Raw genomic sequence first — 19,692 nt, forward strand, 5'->3', positions numbered from 1 at the left:
TCAGCTGTAGACCCAAAGTTGCACTACTGAGATGAGAGGTCTCATCGTGATGAAAACGGTGTAGACTTTAATGATCAGCTACATCAATATCTGCTTTCTACACAGATTAAAGAAAGGGACTGAAGCATTTGGGAATTTGGATCCACACAAGATCCAATGGGAACATGGATCACAATCTTGTTAGTGCAGCTATGGCTCGGGGTAGGCTTGAGCGAATCGAGCTTTGGATCATAGCTGACCCATTACATGTGCTCTTAGCAGCTGAAGGCATCTGTGTTGATCCCATGTTCATATGTTCCCGCATTGCTGAGAAAAATGATGATGCTTTAATATATGCAAATCACTCTCTAGGAGCAAAGGGGGCGTTGCTGTTACACCTAGAGGCTCTGCTCTCTCTGCAACTGCCACACCATCTGCACTTTGGTTGACGGGGCCAGGCACCTGTGATGACATTGTCACTGCCTGGCTCTATTAAAGTACAGATGGCATGGCAGTTGCAGAGAAAGCAAAGCCTCCATGTGTAATTGCAACGCCCCCGTTGCTCCTAGAGGATCATTTGCATATATTAAAACTTACATTTTTCTCAGCAATGCGGGCACAACACAGATGCCTTCAGCTGCCAAGCACACATGTAACAGGTCAGCCAGTGTCATAGGCACAAATCTGCTGACAGATGGCCTTCAATATGCTTTTCACATTAGTTTGCACTAGCGGGCTTCTATATATGCTTCTGGTAGGACAGTCAGGAAACGGGCACATTCAAGAATTCTGCAGAAAATGCAGAAGTGAAAGCAGGGGCACAAAGAAGCCTCGTGACTGCAAAACTACAGACATTTCATAATCAATGAATGAATCATGTAGGGAAATAGGAGCAACAGTGGCACAAATACTAGATCCCCAGACTCTGGACCTAGCCTTAGGGTAGGCCATCAGTATTAGATCCTGGGAGTATACACACTAATGGGACAATTACATTCACCCTTCATTCTGCCCCAGGATTCAGACCTCCATCGATCAAATATTGATGGTCTATCCTAAGGATACTTTAAGGGGCTTCTAATTTCCAATTGGACTGATCATCGCTTCTCACTGACCCAGTCACTTAAGGTGAACCTGGTTAAGGCAAACTGCGGACCCATTCATTCTCTATGGGGCAGGAATGGATGCGGACAGCACACAGTGTGCTGTCCGCATCCGATTTCCCAGAGCGTGCCCCCGATCTTCCGGTCCGCTGCTCCGGAAAAAAAATAGAACATGTCCTATTCTTGTCCATAATTGCGGAGAATAGGCAATTCTATGGGGGTGCAGGCCGGCTGTATTTGCAGAGCCGCAATACACTACGGACGTGTGAATGGACCCTTATCTGGATATGATAGATGAGAAGCAGAGCTCTGCGATATATAAGTTGGTGTGATTTGGAGCAGGATAAAATGTAACTCCTGACAGGCCTCCTAGGAGAGACCATGAGAGTCGTGAATACCCCACCCACACACAGTGATGGACAGCTTTCCCTCTCAGGGTTCAGGGCAAGCTGTCAATCATCCTGTGTGGGCGGGGTAATCAGGCCTCTCATGGTCTCTCCTAGGAGTCCTGCCAGGAGACAATCTGCTTTTCACTCAGGAACCCTGCTACAAAAGTTAGAAACCAGTATATCACAGAACATTTTCTACTAGATCCAGCTATCAGACAGGGCAACAGAAATCACCTGACAGGTTCACTTTAAAGGGCTTTTCACCAGGAGATCATTAGTTTATCTTTCCATACAGCAGGGTAATAAACTATGAGGGAGATTTATCAAACTGGTGTAAAGTAGGACTGGCTTAGTTGCCCATAACAACCAATCAAATTCCACCTTTCATTTTTCACAGCTCTTTTGAAAAATGAAAGATGAAATCTGATTGGATGCTATGGGCAACTAAGCCAGTCCTACTTTACACCAGTTTGATAAATCTCCCTGTAACGGACCGTTTCAGCAGACAAGGGGTTAAAATCCGTTTAGGCGATATGCCCCTTTTCTGAGAGACAGGCACAGCTACTGCAGAACGCCAACCTCCCGAACTGGATACAAAGTAGCACTCCAAACTGGAACCTCACGAATAGCTGCTAGCAGACGAACAGGAATCAGCTTACACTCCTGGCAATCAGTCTCTAAACAGCATACAGTGGATCCCCCCAATAACAAGACAAGGCTCCGTGTTGAGGGTCAAGCAGTGGTCTGAGGTGCTGGCACACCCAGCCTGGTTTTTATTACAGTTGTTTGCAAATACAGGTCCGCCCACAGGGAGGTATAAAACAACCAAGCCCATCTGGTGTACACGCCCCTAGGGGACCAGAATGAAGACTGTGACATAGGACAGATATACAGCACTGTAGGATACACAGAGACAATACATCCCCACAATACATCATGGTTTCCTCCTCTCTGCCCTGGAGACACCCGAGGCGTAATCTAATTATCTCTCAAGACAAAAGAGAAATCACCAATCCACATGTGGATATAACAGGACAGACATCACCATTTAAACACACAATGGGACAATGGCACAATAGAAACACACCCAGCATATTCCTCCCAAACTGACAAGTTACACTTATTATAAATTGTTACAACTTTGTGAGTTTACATTGGCCATACAAAAAACTTACATCAATTTGAACAGTATAACTTGGGGACAAACCTATCCAAAATTCACTTGAATAGGTTCAGGGGTTTAAAAGTTAGTATGGGCCATAATCCTGAGGCAAGAGGCTGATAAACAGGCCTCTCCAAAACCCAGTGGCGAGGTTGGTTTCGCCACACTCCCCCTATGCTTCTGCATTAGCGCTGACTTCTGTACATAAAATATACCCAGAGAGAAGAGTACTTACAGTGTGAGTTCCACCGTTAAATATCTGTGGGATTCTCAAATGCAGGCTCTGAAGAACATATGTAGTTTGCATCTATGAAGAAAATTACATGGTCAGTCAGAAGTTAGAAAGGACAATTATATAGCCATTAGAAGTAATGCCTCCCTGAAAGGGGTATTCCCACAATCATGGCCGATTCTTCCATAGAGGGTATACTTCCCACTCTATGCAGTGAGACACGCATGAGCAGTTATGACCCCTAACTGCACAAGGAGAGCATGCTCTGTGCGCATAGTCTGCTTTCCCTGTCCAAGCAGCTCCCTAGCTTTTCATTGGCGCCGCTTCCTTGTGTGATAGCCACAGTCATGCAAGCCTCGAAGAATACCGTACTAAATTATCAACTGCAAGATTTCTACAAAGCATACAAACATAAGTAAGTTTTACACTACGCAAGGAGCCTGGGGGAAGACACAAGACACTTTTGGGAAATCATGTTTCACAAAAGGAAATAGTGGTCAAGTGTGCAACACTTCAGAGAATCAGAGCCAGACATAAAAATATAAAAATAAATCTGATTCGAAGATATTAGGATTTTCTGGTTTTATGTAATAAAAAGCTTAATCAATGCACAATGAAAAGTATTTTAATTAAAGGGAGTCTGTCAGCTACTTTGAGCGTTTAGACCGCTCATATCGCGATTTCACACAGTTGCCCAATATAAAGACAGTAGCTGTATTGTTTTTCACTTATCGTCCAGAAACGGAAAAAACAAACACTTTATAACGATATACAAATTAGGACCTGCAAGTGCCCAGGGACAGTGTTATGGCCCAGGCCCCTCTCTGATGTGCTCAGATAACCGCTCCCCTTGGATTATTTTGGCCCACCCTCCTCCTCCGGTTTAGATCTCACGCGAGTTCCAGTCACCACCGGGCCCGCGCATGCGCATTGTTAACATAAATGCCTCTGCCCATGGCTGCGTTGGCATGATATCTAAACCAGAGGAGGATGAATAAGGAAAGGAGGGCGGGCCAAAAGGAATCCAAGGGGAGTGGTTATCTGGGCATATCAGAGAGGGGCCTGGGCACTTGCAGCCATAACGCCGCCCCTGGGCACTCACGGGCCCTAATTTGCATATCGTTAGAGTGTTTTTTTCCCCCGTTTGTGGACAAATGAGAGAAACAATACAGGTACTATTTTTATGTTGGGCAACTGTGCGAAATTGTGATCTGAGCAGTCTAATTGCTCAAAGTAGCTGACAGACTCCCTTTAATCTACTTTCTTCCAGTGAATGGAAATATCCTTGTGCACATGTAAAAAAAATTCTCCTTTTCCACTTATCAGCTCTTTATCTCCTCCCAATACCAAACTAATATTCTCCATCATGAGACGGCCATCAGCTCACTCTCCCCCTTTTCATAGACTTATGGGCAGCATGTAATCTGATCCTTTAGTGAGCGGACAGTCTGCCTCTCCTTCTCAGAGAATGTTATTTTAGGAGGGGGGTGAGGGGGAAGAGAAGAGCGGATAAGTAGAAAAAGAGGGATTTTTGTCTGATAAGATATTCAACTTTATTAAGGAGTAGGGCATTATAGGACCTTTACTGCAGATGAACCCAGGATGGTACATACCTGAAAATACACTGTCCAGTAAGGAATAAGTGCCAAGAAGACTGGAATTATCTTTACAAGTGCCTTCACATCTTCCACTTTATCATCTCTGAATGGTCCACCTCGGGAAGCCTTGGACATGTCCAAAATGTTTTGGTTGTGCCTCTGTGAACCATTGTTCTGCCTGTAGAGATGTTATAAGCAGAAAGCACATTACTTATATGTTCTTACAAGACATAACAGGAGCCTAGTGACTGGGCAGATCTGCTAAAGATGGAGGACACCATGTAAGTGTTCTGTTCGTGCCCCAGTTAACGTGAATTTGCTTCTCAAACCTGAGGGTCGCTTAAATAGCGAAAAACAGGAGAGACAAACTACTCTCCTCAATGATAGATCCAAAAACCTTTAAACATTTAGAGAACTTGACACCTCTCCTGACATGTCAGTATGAGGAAATACCTGTATTCTTCATGAAATAACATTTTGGAAACGTTGTACAGAGCCATTCCTCTGTTATACCACCTAAAAATAAAATTCTGAATAAAATGACAACGGGCACTATTAATCTTGTGAAAGGGTTGTGTCCCTATATAACCTGACATTGTCAGCACTAATTGGACAGTGTGTGTAGGGGCACTCCCCAACTAGTAACACCTAGTTCCCCCATTTAGGCTACATTCAGACAACCATATCCGTTTTGTGGTCCACAAATCGCGGATCCGCAAAATATAGACATTGGATATGTGCCTCCTAGACTTTGTGCAGGTCCTATTCTACAAATGGCTATTCTTGCCTGCAAAACAGGTTAAATAGGATATGTTCTATGATTTGCATGGATGCAGATCCATAAAAGATAAATGGGTCCACACATCCGCAGCGTGTTTTGCGGATCCACAAAACAGACACAGCATTGTGCGTTCCACATTTTGCGGACCGCACATCGCCGGCACTAATAGAATATGCCTATTCTGGTCAGCAATTGCAGACAAGATTAGGACAAGTTCTATTTTATTTTTTTCGGGAACGGAAATGCGGATTTCCGGAGCCGGGGCGCACATCGTGCGGCCCCACAGAAATGAATGGGTCCGCAATCGCGGCACAAAATTGTGGACTTGTAAATGGGGCCTAAAACAGGTGTCAGAGAGGTGCACTCACACAAACATTTTTATTCTATGATCTGTTAAGAAAGGTGCATGATTTAAACTGTAGGGAAGGTAATTTTCCTATTGGTGACTGTATATAACTTCCCTTCTGCTTCTCAGCTGTGTCGTGTGACCAGCACAGGAGGCCAGTTTCTCCATGTATTCCTATGGGCTCCTCAGGGTCACGTCTTCTAGGAATGAATAGAGAAGTATAACTCCTGTCCTGTGTCAGAGTGCTGGTCACATGACAGCTGAGAATCAGATGGGAAGTTACAATTCACAGCTACAGTCACCATGATTAGCTTCACAAACCTTTACATTATGTACCTTTCTAATAGGCCAGAGAATTAAGATTTTTGTGGGAGTGTTTCTTTAAAAGAAAAAAATTTATTACACTTACCCATAATCGGTTTTCTTTGAGCCTATGACAGCACCCCTGGAGAGACCGCCTCCTCAGGAGAGGAACTGGCAAGTGTAATCTCATTTTTCCCCTTCGCCTATGACAGCACCCCTGGAGATTAGGAGAAAATAATCTAGGGCGGGACAACAGCTTGGAGCACCTTACAGCCAAATGCAAGGCCCTCATTAGAAGGCAGCTGAAGTCTATAGTGTCTGAAAAATGTATGTGGGGAACTCCAGGTGGCAGCCCTACAAATCTTCTTTATAGAAGCGGAGGCCCTCTCTGCCCAAGAAGTGGAGACTGATCTAGTAGAGCGAGCTCCGAACCCCCAGGGTGGAACAACCCCCTTGGAAGAGTACGCTAAGTAAATAGCCTGTCTAATCCACCTAGCAATGGTCTGAGAAGAAGCAGCAGAGCCGCCCTTCGCACCTTGGAATAAAAGCAACAGATGGGAGGAGGACCTCCAAGGCTGAGTGACCTGTAGATATGGAATTATACACCTCCTAACATCTAAACAATGAAATTCTGATTCCCTCATTTTTTTTTAAAACGCACAGAAGGAGGGTAAAACTATCTCCTGGGTACGGTGAAAATGGGAAGAGACCTTCGGTAAAAAAGAAGGATCAGGAGAACTCACCATCCGATCCTCAAGTAAGGCTGGTCAATGGAAAGTGCAGTGATCTCACTAACGCTCCTAGCGGAGGTAATAGCTAAGAGAAACGCAAGTTTAAGGGAGAGCATCTTTGGGGAAATCGTACCGATAGGCTCAAAGGGATCTGAAGTGAGAGCTGAAAAGCACAAAGTTTAAATCCCAGGGAGGAACCCTATCTTTACAGACTGGGGATAACTTGGATACTGCAGTCAAAAACCTCTTAACCCAAAGATGATCAGCTAACTTAAAGGGAGTCTTTCACGCAGATTCACCCTATTAACCTAATAACAGTGTTATGTCCACGGCATCCCCCCCTATTAAAACTGTGCTTACCGTTAGTTCCTTGGTAGCGGCGTTACAACGGCCGGTGCCCTGGGTCATTTTCATACGAAGCCACTCCCCCTCCTCCACGTTGGGATTACGGACGGGAGGAGGGAGGTTAGAGCAGAGACCAAGGGCGGGCAGACGCGGCAGAGGGGGAGTGGCTTCGTATGAAAATGACTCAGGGCACCGGCCGTTGTAACGCCGCCCCTGGACACCTTCACAGCCTCATTTGCATACGGATTAAAAGTGTTTTTCTGCACAACGATGCTAGCAAGGAACCAACGGTAAGCACAGTTTTAATAGGGGGATGCCGTGGACATAACACTGTTATTAGGTTAATAGGGTGAATCTGCGTGAAAGACTCCCTTTAACCTCAAATACGGCACTTAATGCTGAAATCTGCACTTTTAAAGTGCCAAGTCTAAGCTTTTTTTCTCCATGCCTCTTGTAAAAAATCCAATACCAATGGAATGTCTGGAACATCTAGCTCATCCACTGGTCTATTGGCAAATCTGTAAAAAGCTCTCCAAACTCTCAAATAGATATCTGAAGTGACCTTCTTACGACTCGCCAACAGAGTGGTGATAACATACTCAGAAAGCCCTCTTTACCTCAAAATTTCCCTTTCAACAGCCAGGTGAAGGTTTTTTGCTTCTGGGTGAAAGATTGGACCCCGAGCCAGAAGTACCTGGAATTCAGGAAGAACCCAAGGGGTGGTTATCAACATCCTGCAGAGACAAGAAAACCAAACCCTCCTTGGCCAAAAGGGAGCCATCACTATGACCGTGGCGCTTTCTTCCCTGATCTTCCTGAGGACTCCTTGGTAACAGCTTTAGAGGAGGAAAGGCATAGAGAAGGCCCCTCTCCCAGGATTGAGCAAATGCGTCCACTGCCTTTGGATGCTCCTTCGGGGGAAAGGCAAAATAACCCTTTCCCCTTGTTTGACCTGGTGGCAAACAGATCCATCTCCGGGACACCCCATAAGTCTGAAATCTGATTGAATACCGCCTGGTCTATGGACCATTCCCCATGGCATAGATGATGGCTGAGGAAAGCGGCTTTTACGTTGTCTGTTCCTCTTAGATGTACTGCAGAAAGAGATAAGCTTCTGCCTGATTGAAAATTTGGTGACTGAGAGACATCAGACCCAGAGCTCTGGTACCACCCTGCCTGTTGATATAGACTACTGCTGTCATATTGTCTGAGTAGACGTTTCTGCCTCTGATGATCGGGAGACCCTGTGTCAAGGCTAACCGGATTGCATTCAGTTCTTTGAAATTGTGAGACAGACAGGGAATGGTCATCCCAGCTCCCTTGCAACAGAAGAGACCCCGCATGGGCTCCCCATCCGTATAGGCTGGCATCCGTGGTCAAGGGAAGGCCCGCTTCCCTGTGCCATGAAGCCCCTCTCTGTAGATTCTGCAGATTAGGGCTGCACGATATGGGAATTTTGTGCGATTGCGATTAGGGCCCTAAAAATTGCGATAACGATGTGCGATGCGATATTTTAAGGGAATTGTGCTAGAGGTCTATTTGCTTGGATTTTCCCATATGAGCCGCTGACGCGGCTGGGGATGGCGCTGTTATGTGGGGGATCTGCGGAGGACGCTGTTATGTGGGGGATCTGCGGAGGACGCTGTTATGTGGGGGATCTGCGGAGGACGCTGTTATGTGGGGGATCTGCGGAGGACGCTGTTATGTGGGGGATCTGCGGAGGACGCTGTTACGTGGGGGATCTGCGGAGGACGCTGTTACGTAGGGGATCTGCGGAGGACGCTGTTACGTGGGGGATCTGCGGAGGACGCTGTTACGTGGGGGATCTGCGGAGGACGCTGTTATGTGGGGGATCTGCGGAGGACGCTGTTATGTGGGGGATCTGCGGAGGACGCTGTTATGTGGGGGATCTGCGGAGGACGCTGTTATGTGGGGGATCTGCGGAGGACGCTGTTATGTGGGGGATCTGCGGAGGACGCTGTTATGGGGGCCAGCCTCTGTACTTTCACTATGAATGCACTGCAGTGCAGAGAGCGGCAGAGAGCGAGCCAGCCGGCGCGTGACTGACGTCACTGTCACGCTCCTTCCCACTTAATTCAGGAAGCAGGAGCGTGACTAAGTGACGTCAGTCACGCGCCGGCCGGCTGCCTCGCTCGCGCTAGTCGCTGCAGTGCATTCATCGTGAAAGTAAGTACAGAGGCTGGACCTGTTATCAATAGGACAGAGGACTTTTTATCAATCGGGGCCCCTTCATATATAATCGCGGCATTTTCGGGTCGGCCGAATCGCCAAATCGCATTTGCAGATTATCGCGATTTGATTAGTTTTGCGATATATCGTGTAGCCCTACTGCAGATCCATCCACCACCCCAAAGAACTCAGAGTCTGGGGTGATAGACAAATCTTTGCATCCAGAGAGAGGACACAACTGTCCCAAACTTCCAGAATTTGAAGCTGGAGGGGCCTTGAAGGATACTGGGCCCACTCTACCCCTGGAATAGCGGCAGTCATGAGACCCAGCACAGACATAGCCTCTCTCAAAGAAACTGACTGACGAGAGAGAAGGATATGAACCCCCAACCTGATCAGAAGAGCCTTCAGTAGGGAAAACAGGCACCTCTGAGATCTGGAATTTAGGATCATCCCTAAGAAGCTGCACTTCTGATTTGGACACAAACTGGACTTCTCCAGGTTTATATCCCATCCTAGTCTGCCCAGAACTTCCCTTAACCAGGCAATTTGTTCCCTCAGGATCTGACTTGACCGGGCGACAAGAAGAAAATCGTCTAGATAGTTATCATACCCTATGACCTTCTCCCTCATGTGAGCCATCATCTCTGCAATGATCTTTGTGAAAACCCTCGGGGCTTGAGATAGTCCAAAGCTGAACTGCTACTCAAAAATCTCTGGTAGCTGGGATGGATAGGGACATGATAATATGCATCCCTCAGATCTACCGTGGCCATATAACAATCTGGAAAGCGATTGTTCAACGCCGACCTGATGGATTCCATCCGAAATTTCTTGTACACCAGATAAAAACCTCCTGTCACTTCCTGCCTTGGAACTTCCACCAACACCTTTTTCTTTAACAGGGAAAAAACTTCTGAGATGATGGCAGACGATCTTGGGGGGTGTGACCGATAATCTGTTATCACAAATTTTTCACTGGCAACCTTTGAAACCTTAAAGGGAACCGGTCACAAAAAAAAAAAAAAAAAAAAAAAAAGCTTATTAAGCTGTTCAGGGTACCTTATAGTGCTACATAGTAGTGTCCTATTGCACTTTTTCTTCATTTTCCAGCATTTAGCCTCATTGAGAAATCAATGTTTTATTCAGCTGCTGCCCCGTGCTTCAAGTCAGGCTTGAAGTCAAGAGGGGAGCGGCCTAGTCGTCTCCAATCCTGCTCTCCCCGCCTCCCGCCGCCTTGATTGACAAGCCGCATCTCAGTGCCGGGACAGCGCTCTCAGCACACATGCGCAGTAAAGGGCTGCTGTAGCACGATCCCGGCTCCGGTTTGTACACTCAGCCGGCTTCAGTCTCGCTACAGCGCATGCGCCCGCCTTACATACTTGCGCCCGGCATCTTCTCTACCTGCGCATACAGAGCGGGCGCATGCGCTGTAGCGAGACTGAAGCCGGCTGAGTGTACGAGCCGGAGCCGGGATCGCGCTACAGCAGCCCTTTACTGCGCATGTGGGCTGAGAGCGCAGTCCCGGCACTGAGATGCGGGATGTCAATCAAGGCGGCGGGAAGAGCAGGATTGGAGACGACTAGGCCGCTGCCCCCTTGACCTCAAGCCTGACTTGAAGCACGGGGCAGCAGTTGAATAAAACATCGATTTCTCAATGAGGCTAAATGCTGGAAAACGAAGAAAAAGTGCAATAGGACACTACTATGTAGCACTATAAGGTACTCTGAACAGCTTAATAAGCGACTTTTTGGTGACAGGTTACCTTTAAGCCCTCTCCTATAACAGAATTTTTCCACAGGCTGTTGGAGATCTTCTGCCACTGACCTGAAAAGAACGACAGATGACCCCCCACTGGAGGCCTGGTGCCTTTGGGGTTGCTTTTTTGAGGCATCTGACCTGGAAAAAAGAAACCCCTTAGCTGCTCCTACAAACTGTCTAGCCCATTATTTCCCCTTGAAACCTTCTCTATTAAACCTGGGACGGAAGGATCTCCTAGGGGGCTGCTGACTGGTGGAGGGAAAGCCTTTTTTCTATCAGAGGCCTTTTCTAGTAAATAGTCAAGGATCAGCCCAAATAAGTATTCACCTTGACACAGAATGGTACAAAGCTTAGCTTTAGAACCAGCATCCCCATTCCAGCTTTTTAACCAAATAGCGCTACGAGCAGAGTTAGATAAGGCGGAAGCTCTGGCAGATAACCTTAATGAGTACGGGGAAGCATCAGCCAGGAAACCCAGAGCATTATATATAGTAGGGAAAGAGGACATTAACTGCTCCCTAGGGGTACCCCCTTTAATGCAAGCCTCCAGCTCCCCCATCCACACTTTTAGGGATCTAGCAACAGAAGTGGCTGCAATAGCAGGTTTAAAGGCTGCTGCCGAGGCTTTCCAATTATTTTTTTTAAATACATTTCTGCCCATCAGATCTTTAAGAGAACCCATATCATTCAAGAGGAAGTGTTTTTTTTTTTTAGACATCTTAGCTACCGGGGCATCAAGTTTTGGGGCCCCATCTCAAGAGGAGATTTACATTTTACAGAAGGAATAAAAAACGTATCAGTTTTTTTTTTTTTTTTTTTCACTCTTTAGCAATGACTGTCTGAACATTTTTATGCACGTCAAAGACCTTCTTTCTCTTAGGGCTCAGTCCTGAACTGACTGCGGTGGCTTCTGGCCATTAAGCCCATGGTAGCTCTTACTGCTTTGACTAGGGAGTTAAGGTAATTAGCATGAAAGAGCAGCTTCCCTGTGGAATCGTCAGAGGACTCATTTGATGATAGCCATTCTCCCTCTTCCTACAATCCTGAAAGTACATCACTGTCACTGGAGGGGGGAATTAGATGCAGCTGCAGAGGTACTACGTCGTTTTTAAGCAGACTGCTAACCGACTATCCTCCTCACGGATCATCTATTTGATGCTGCCCATCAGAGACGGAGCTTCCTGCTCCATTAACTTGCTCACACATGCTTGACAAAGGGGTTTAGCCCAAGCAGAGGGTAGCTTTCTTTTACACACAGCACAACTCTTTTCCTTAGATCTGGAGACCTTTCTAGAAGACTCCTTAGATACCTAAACATAGAAGATGACCCCCATGAGTAACATGCACCAGGAATATCGGGGTACAACCCCTCTTACCCCACCATGGCACCGGCATATCATTGGTGGTTTTAGAGCGCCGAGTCTGCTCAATGCTCAATCAGCAGTAAAAGCCAAAATGGAGGAACTGCCAGCTTCTTCCAGATCAGCATGGCAGTGAGCGCATGCCGGCTCTCTCCCCCTCCACCATACTTACCGGCTTCCTGCCGCTTGGTTCCAGCTCAGTTAGTCATTCTCCGCTCCCCTCTTACCAACTTCCGGAACGTACGGGGGTGATGTGTGCTGTTGCAGCAAATGACTGGCTGTGACGGCACATCACTGGGGCAAATGCTGCTTGGAGATAAGTCACTGCTGTTACATCACATGTGACCCCCCATCCGCTCCATAAGTTAGAGGGCATCTGTCAGCAGATTTGTACCCATGAAACTGGCTGACCTGTTGCATGTTTTTGGTAGATGAAGCGATCTGTGCTGGTCCCATGGTCATATATGTGCCCACATTGCTGAGAAATAGGTTTTAATATATGCAAATGAGCCTCTAGAAGAAACAGGGGCATAGCCATTACACCTAGACGCTCTGCTCTCTCTGTAACTGCTGAGCCCTCTGCACTGACAGGACCAGGCAGTGAAAAAGTAATCGCGTCCTACCCTGTTAGGGGTTATCCAATTTCACAAACAGCCGCCCCCCATCCCCCCCAATGTACCGGGCCCCTCACAGGTAATATACTTACCCAGCTCCCTGCACCGCTCCTGGTCCCCGCACCAGAGGGGAGCAGCCAATGGCAGGAAGGGAAGGCTAGTCCCCGTCTGCTATCGGCTGCTCCCCCTCCCCTCCAAACACGGGATGTTTTCATCCATGTACAGGGAGAAGCAGCAGCATTCGTGCGGGGACCAGGAGCGGGGAAAGTGTATTCTCTGAGGAGCCTAGCACATGGGGGGGGGGGGAATGTTTAAATTAAAAGGTGTTATCCAATTTTACAAAGTGCAGAGGATGTGGCAGTTCCACAGAGAGCTGGGCCTCTAGGAGTAACGGCAACGCCCCTGTTGCTCCTAGAGACTCATTTGCATATATTAAAATATAATTTTTCTCAGCAATGCGGGCACATATGGACATGGGACCAACACAGATGCCCTCAGCTGCCAAGCGCACATGCAACAGGGCAGCCAGTTTCATAGGTATAAATCTGCTGACAGATGGCCTTTAAAAACGGATCATAGCAAAGTGAAGGAGCTGGAACAGAGCAGTGGGGAGCAGGTAAGTATGCCTCCCTCCACGGTCCAGTGGGTGTTGCCCAAAAACGTTTGAAAGCTGGAAAAGCCCTTGAAGCAGAGAAATCTTAGTAAAGTTTCTACTTTCTTCTCAGAAGTATTATGGGGATGCTAATGAAGGAAAAGGAAGATGGTTACTACCTTAAACTGTATTAGCGTGCCAGGGCTGGTACCAGGTTACAGACGTAGGCCTTTTAGAATGAGTTCTATGTAGGTATAAAATGTCTGCTGTCACTATAGGCGTCTGCCCCCACACATCAAACTGCTGCGCCACCTTGTGCACCCCCCTCTATGTAGCCTTATACATACTAACAAACCCCTTTGATACTCAACTACCCCGCATGTAACAGGATACTCACAGTCTCTGGTTTTCTGGCTTCCTTGTACAGCAGGAGTAGCTCAGGACCTTGAACAGGTCAGTAAAGGCACTGCCATCCGCTGGCTTGGTAACAAAGACAGTCTGTCCACACATGAAGACCAAAAAGGAAACACCAATGCAGGCGGCAGGGATGATATATCCAGTGAGGAACCCGATGTTCTGCTGCACATAGGCAATCCCACCAAGTGAGATGATTGCTCCCAGGTTAATGCTCCAGTAGAACCAATTGAAAAATCGACGCGTTGCCTCTGGCCCTCGATCTTTGACCTAAGCAAAAACAAAAGCAGACATATTGATATAAATCAGATGCCCATGGTTATATAGAACGCTGGGCGACCACTGGGGTGTGGACATCAGGACTCACTTTCTAGAATGTAAAATCAGTTGCTTCATGGGAAAATTTATAAATTGATTTGCCAAAAAATTAAAATAAAAGCTGCAAATTTTTGTGCAAAAAAAAAAAAAATATGTTGTTTTTTTTTTAGGATTTCACACCACTCGCTCCATTTGAAAAAAAGTGTGCTGGAAAGCCATGTTAAAGGGGTCAGAGTCCCGGCATCCCCGCCGTGAAGCTGTGTGAAGAGATTGCAGCGCTCCAGTGAGGACTGTAGCCTCCTCACAGTGCCATACATTGTATAGTGGCTGTGCTTGGTACTGCAGCCCAGCCTCATTCACTCGAGGGGAACTAAGCAGCGCTCAAGTCACCCGACTAATGAACATGGTGTCACAGCTGTGGAGCTCAAGGAGCACTGTGGCCTCTTCAAACAGCTGATCGTGGGGGTTGGAACCCCCACCGATCTGATATCGATAGGTCACTAATATCGAATTCCTGGTAAATACAAAGTAACTGGTTAGCTACGTTGATTTTACTCCAGATTTATCAGAGACATGCCAAAACCAGTTTAACATGATGGTATCTGTCAGGAGCATCATTGTATGTTCTTAAAGGCTTTTCTAAATGGCGTCTTTGTTCAGATGGAGTATTTTGGCAGGGACTCCACGTGGAGTCTGCACTGAGGCTGCACTGCCAAAGGCTGCACTGCCATTCACACTGCTGTGTTTTCTTTTTTGCTGCAACGGTGCCAAGACATAAATGTCCTTTCTTGGCGCAGATGTGGCAGAAAACCAGGGACTCCCATTGAAAACAGGAGGCGGGCACAGGATACGTGAAATTCTCCTGTCAAAAAACATTATGTGAACAGAACCGAAAAGAAAAGCTCCTTGTTGGCCAAACCAATGGCAGACTTGGTTTTGTGATTATAATAAAAATAAGGCACGTAGGCCTAAGTTTGGTTGTCATGCTTTGTACAGCCTCTTTACAGCTGCTTGTGTGCTTTACTTTATACGCTGTGGGTGTAGCATTGCGCTGAGGAGAGTAAACACCCAGAAAAAATGCTAAATAATCCACTGGCTTTATACACCTTGTCAGCCATCTTCCTGTCACTTGTTAAAGGCTATGAACACCTTTGTGGGCAATTTATTTTATTAGTATTGAATTTTACGCTTTTTTATAGTAATAGTCATGTAACATTTGTCCATCCAGTTCGGAGTGTTATCCTGCAAGTTGCCGATATCCAGGTGAAGCAGAAAGCAACTTTCTGCAGATGCACTACATTTGAAGGGAAAAACTGAGGAAAATATTAGATTACACTTACTGGTAATCTGTTCTCTTTGAGCCTATGACAGCACCCCTGGAGAGGCTGCCTCCACCTCCTCAGGACAGGAAGCAGTGTAATTCAATATTTCTCTTTTGCCTATGACAGCACCCCTGGAGAATAAGCAAGAAAACCTATCTAGGGTGGGACCACAGCCTGAAGCACCTTACGGCCAAAAGGTAAGACCTTCATCAGAAGTACTCTGAAGTCTACAGTGCCTAAAAAAAGTATGTGGAGAGCTCCAGGTAGCCGCTTTACAAATCTGCTCTATAGAAGCTGAAGCTCTCTCTGCCCATGAAGGAGACTGATCTCGTAGAGTGAGCCCCAAACCCGGAGGGCAGAACAACTCCCTTAGAAGAGTAAGCTAAGGAAATGGCTTGTCTAATCCACCTAGCTATAGTCTGAGAAGAAGCTTTAGATCCTTTCTTAGCTCCCTGAAATAAAAGCAGCAGACGTGAGGAGGACCTCCAAGGCTGAGTGACCTATACACATTGCAAAATACACCTCCTAACATCTAAACATGGAATTCTGATTCCTTCTTATTTTTAGGGGAAGCACAGAAGGAAGGTAACACTATCTCCTTAAAAGAGTCAAAAAGTGAAGAGACTTTTGGTAAAAAAAAAAAAAAAAAGGAAGTAGTAAGGATCAGGAGAAATCACCACCCGATCTTCCAAGATTACCAAGTAGGGAGGGTCAACTGAGAGAGCAGAGATCACACTAACCTTTCTAGCCAAAAGTAATGGCCAGAAGGAACGCAAGTTTAAGGGAGAGCATCTTTGGGGAGATCTTAGCAATAGGCAAGAAAGGGTTTGAAGTGAAAGTAGAGAGGACCAAATTTAAATCCCAGGGAGGAACTCTGTTTACAAACCGGAGATAACTTGGACACTGCTGTCACAAACCTCTTGACCAGAGGATGTTCTGCTAACTTAAACTCAAACAAAGCACATAAAGCTGAAATTTGGACCTTCAAAGTGTTAGGCCTAAGTTTTTTCTTCCATCCCTCTTGTAGGAAATCCAATACGAGTGGAATGTCAGGAACTTCTAGCACAGCCAAAGTTTTTTGGGCGAATCCGAAAAAGGCCCTCCAAACTCTCAGATAGATATCAGAAGTGACCTTCTTCCGACTGGCCAAAAGAATGTTGTTCACTACATCCCCAGTGAGACCTCTTTTCTTTAAAATCTCCCAGAGACAGAAGCTCCCGAGACTCTGGAAGCACCCATGGGGTCGCTATTGACATCTTGCAGGGCCAGGAAAACCACAACCATCTCGGACAAAAAGGAGCTATACCTATCACCGTGGCTCACTCCTCTCAGATTTGGTAACAACTTTGGGGGGGGGGGGGGGGGGGGGGGTTTGCTAAAGAAGGTCCTCGGCCAATGAGTCCACTGCTCTCGGATGCTCCCCCAGGGATAGGGAAAAGAAGACCTCTACCTTTCTGTTCGACCTGGTGGAAAACAGATCTATCTCCGAAATCCCCCACAACACTGCAACCTGATTGAATACCCCCTGATCTAGATGATGACGACTTAGGAAGTCCACTTTCACTTTGTCTAACCCCTTAAATGTACTGCAGAAAGAGATAATAAAGAACCTTCTGCTACACTGAAAAACACCCTTTTTTTTGCAGATCCATCCACAACCCCAAGGAACTCAGAGTCTGGGGTGATAAAAAGATCTCTGCGTCCAGAGAGAGGAGACATCTGTCCCAATCCTGCAGAATCTGAAGCTGAAGAAACCTTGAACGATACTGGGTCCATTCTACTCGCGGAATAGCGGCTGTCACGGGCCCCAGCATCGACCTGGTCTCTCTTAGGGTGACTGACGGACGCAAGTGTAGTAGCTGAAACCTTGATCTGATAAGTAAAGCTTTTTGAAGGGGTAACAGGCACCTCTGGGAACTGGAGTCCAAAATCATTCCTAGGAGGCTGCATCTCTGGCTCAGGCATAAACTGGATTTTTCTAAGTTTATCACCCATCCCAGTTTCTCTAGAACCTCCCTCAACCAGGCAAACTGTCCATGAAAAATCTGACTTGACCGGGCCACTAGAAGAAAATCAAAATCGTCCAGGTATGGTATAATGATGATCTCCCTCTCCCTCACATGGGCCATCATCTCTGAAACAATCTTCGTGAAGACCCTCGGAGCCTTCGAGAGCACAAAGGGTAAGGCCTGGGACTGAAGATGCAGAACATCTCTAACTGGACTGCTACCCTCAGAAACATCTCGTAGCTGGGATGGATAGGGACATGATAGTATGAATCACTCAGGTCTACTGTGGCCATAAAGCAGTCCGGAAAAAAAGATTGTTCACAGCTGACCTGATTGATTCTATATGAAATCCACAGGCTGTTGGAGATCTTCTGCCATTTAAAAAAAAAAAAAAAAAAAAAAAAAGACAGGGCTGACTAACAGAGAAAGCCTTGTTTCTTGTCCAAGGCCTTTTCTAGTAAATCGTCAAGGACTGGCCCAAACAAAAACTCACCCTGACAAGGAATATCCAAAAGTTTAGCCTTTGAACTAGCATCCCCATTCCAGCCTTTTAACCAAATGGCCCTACGAACAGAGTTAGATGAGGCAGAATCCCTAGAGGAAAATCTTAAGGAGTCCGCAGAAGTGTCTGCTAAGTAAAAAAACTAAGGCATACGGCTACATTCAGACTAGCGTTTTTTGCTGAATCCGGCAGGGCTCAGCAAAAACGCTTTAGTTACTGATAATACAACCATCTGCATCCGTTATGAACGGATCCAGTTGTATCATCTTTAACATAGTCAATGGGGGACTGAACAGTTTTCTATTGTGTCAGAGAAAACCGATCCGTCCCCATTACATTGGGGGTCACGACTTGCTCTGCATCCCAGGACAGAAAGAAAACTGCAGCATGCTGTGGTTTGCTCTCCGGTACGAGAATGGAACAGAATGGATTTTGGAGCATTCCGTAAAATTTTTTGCCCATTGACAACGAATCAGGACAAAACGGAAGCGTTTTTTTCCCGGTATTGAGACCCTATGACTGATCTCAATACCGGAAAATATTAACGCTAGTGTAAAAGTAACCTTATTTACGGTGCACACCTTCTCTTCAAACAGTTGATCGGCGGGGGTGCCTGGTGTCGGACCCCAGCCGATCTGATATTGATGACCTATCCTGAGGATAGATCATCAATAAATATAACTTGGACAACCCCTTTAAGTGAACCCAGATCTTCAAAAGGGGAGTGCGGCTTTTCTGGACATTTTCACCACTGGAGCATCAAGCTTTGGGGCCCTATCCCAAGGACCGGAGATCTCTTCAAACGGATACTTCCGCTTCACAGAAGGAACAAAAAACTTCCTATGAGGTTTTTTCCACTCTCTGGCAATCACCGCTTAAATGTTTATGTACGTCAAACACCTTTCTTTTCTTGGGACCTAAACCTTCAAACAAACAAGAGTCCTGGACTGATTGCTGTGGCTTCTGATCATCCAATGCCTTGACTAGGGAGTTAGTATTCTCAACATGAAACAGTGGTTTCCCTGCGGCCTCGTCCTCAGAAGACTCATCTGATGACACCCATTATCCTTCTTCCAAACCAGAAAGTATATCACTGTCACTGGATGGGGTATCCTTAGCTGCAGTAGTACTGGGGTGGCTTTAATCAAACCACTAGCCGACTCTTTGACCTCTTCACGGATCATCTGCTTAAAGAGGACCTTTCATCTGTTTTACTTAAAGGAGCTAAATACCTGTACTATTCTTTTTTTTTTTTTTAAAAAACATCGCCCATACACCCTGCTGTGCCCACCTGAAGTTTTCACGCTCGGTATGTAAATACTGAGCATCTGAACGCCAGGGTTTCTCCCTGGCTGTGACGCTCTCCACTGTGATTGGATCGCAGCAAAGCCAGGGAGAAGGAGACGCCCATTGAGAAACCCTGGAGTCTCCTCCTCCCTGTACCGATGCTCAGTATTATAATTCTGAGGCAGTCGCAGCATGTGTAGGGGAGATTTAAAAAATAAATAAAAATATAGGTGGCAGCATCCCCGCAAGTACAGGTATTTAGCTCCTATAAGCAAAACAGATGAAAGGTCCTCTTTAATGCTGCCTATTAAAGACGGAGTTTCCTCCTCCATTAACTTGCTGATACACACTTG

General features: G+C 46.4%; 1 protein-coding gene across 2 annotated transcripts in view; it reads right to left on the reverse strand.

Moving 5' to 3' along the window:
• Positions 1 to 19,692, reverse strand: part of SLC15A4 (solute carrier family 15 member 4) — a 53,497-nt gene that overhangs the window by 18,689 nt on the left and 15,116 nt on the right. For both annotated transcript variants that reach the window (XM_040416236.1, XM_040416237.1), the window contains exons 2-4: positions 13,885 to 14,171; positions 4,479 to 4,641; positions 2,869 to 2,940 (exon numbers count right to left, since the gene is read on the reverse strand). In XM_040416236.1, the coding sequence (XP_040272170.1) occupies positions 2,869 to 2,940; positions 4,479 to 4,641; positions 13,885 to 14,171 (522 nt within the window). The remainder of the gene's footprint in view (positions 1 to 2,868; positions 2,941 to 4,478; positions 4,642 to 13,884; positions 14,172 to 19,692) is intronic.

This window comes from Bufo bufo, chromosome 2 (genome assembly GCF_905171765.1).
Source record: "Bufo bufo chromosome 2, aBufBuf1.1, whole genome shotgun sequence".
Taxonomy (NCBI): domain Eukaryota; kingdom Metazoa; phylum Chordata; class Amphibia; order Anura; family Bufonidae; genus Bufo; species Bufo bufo.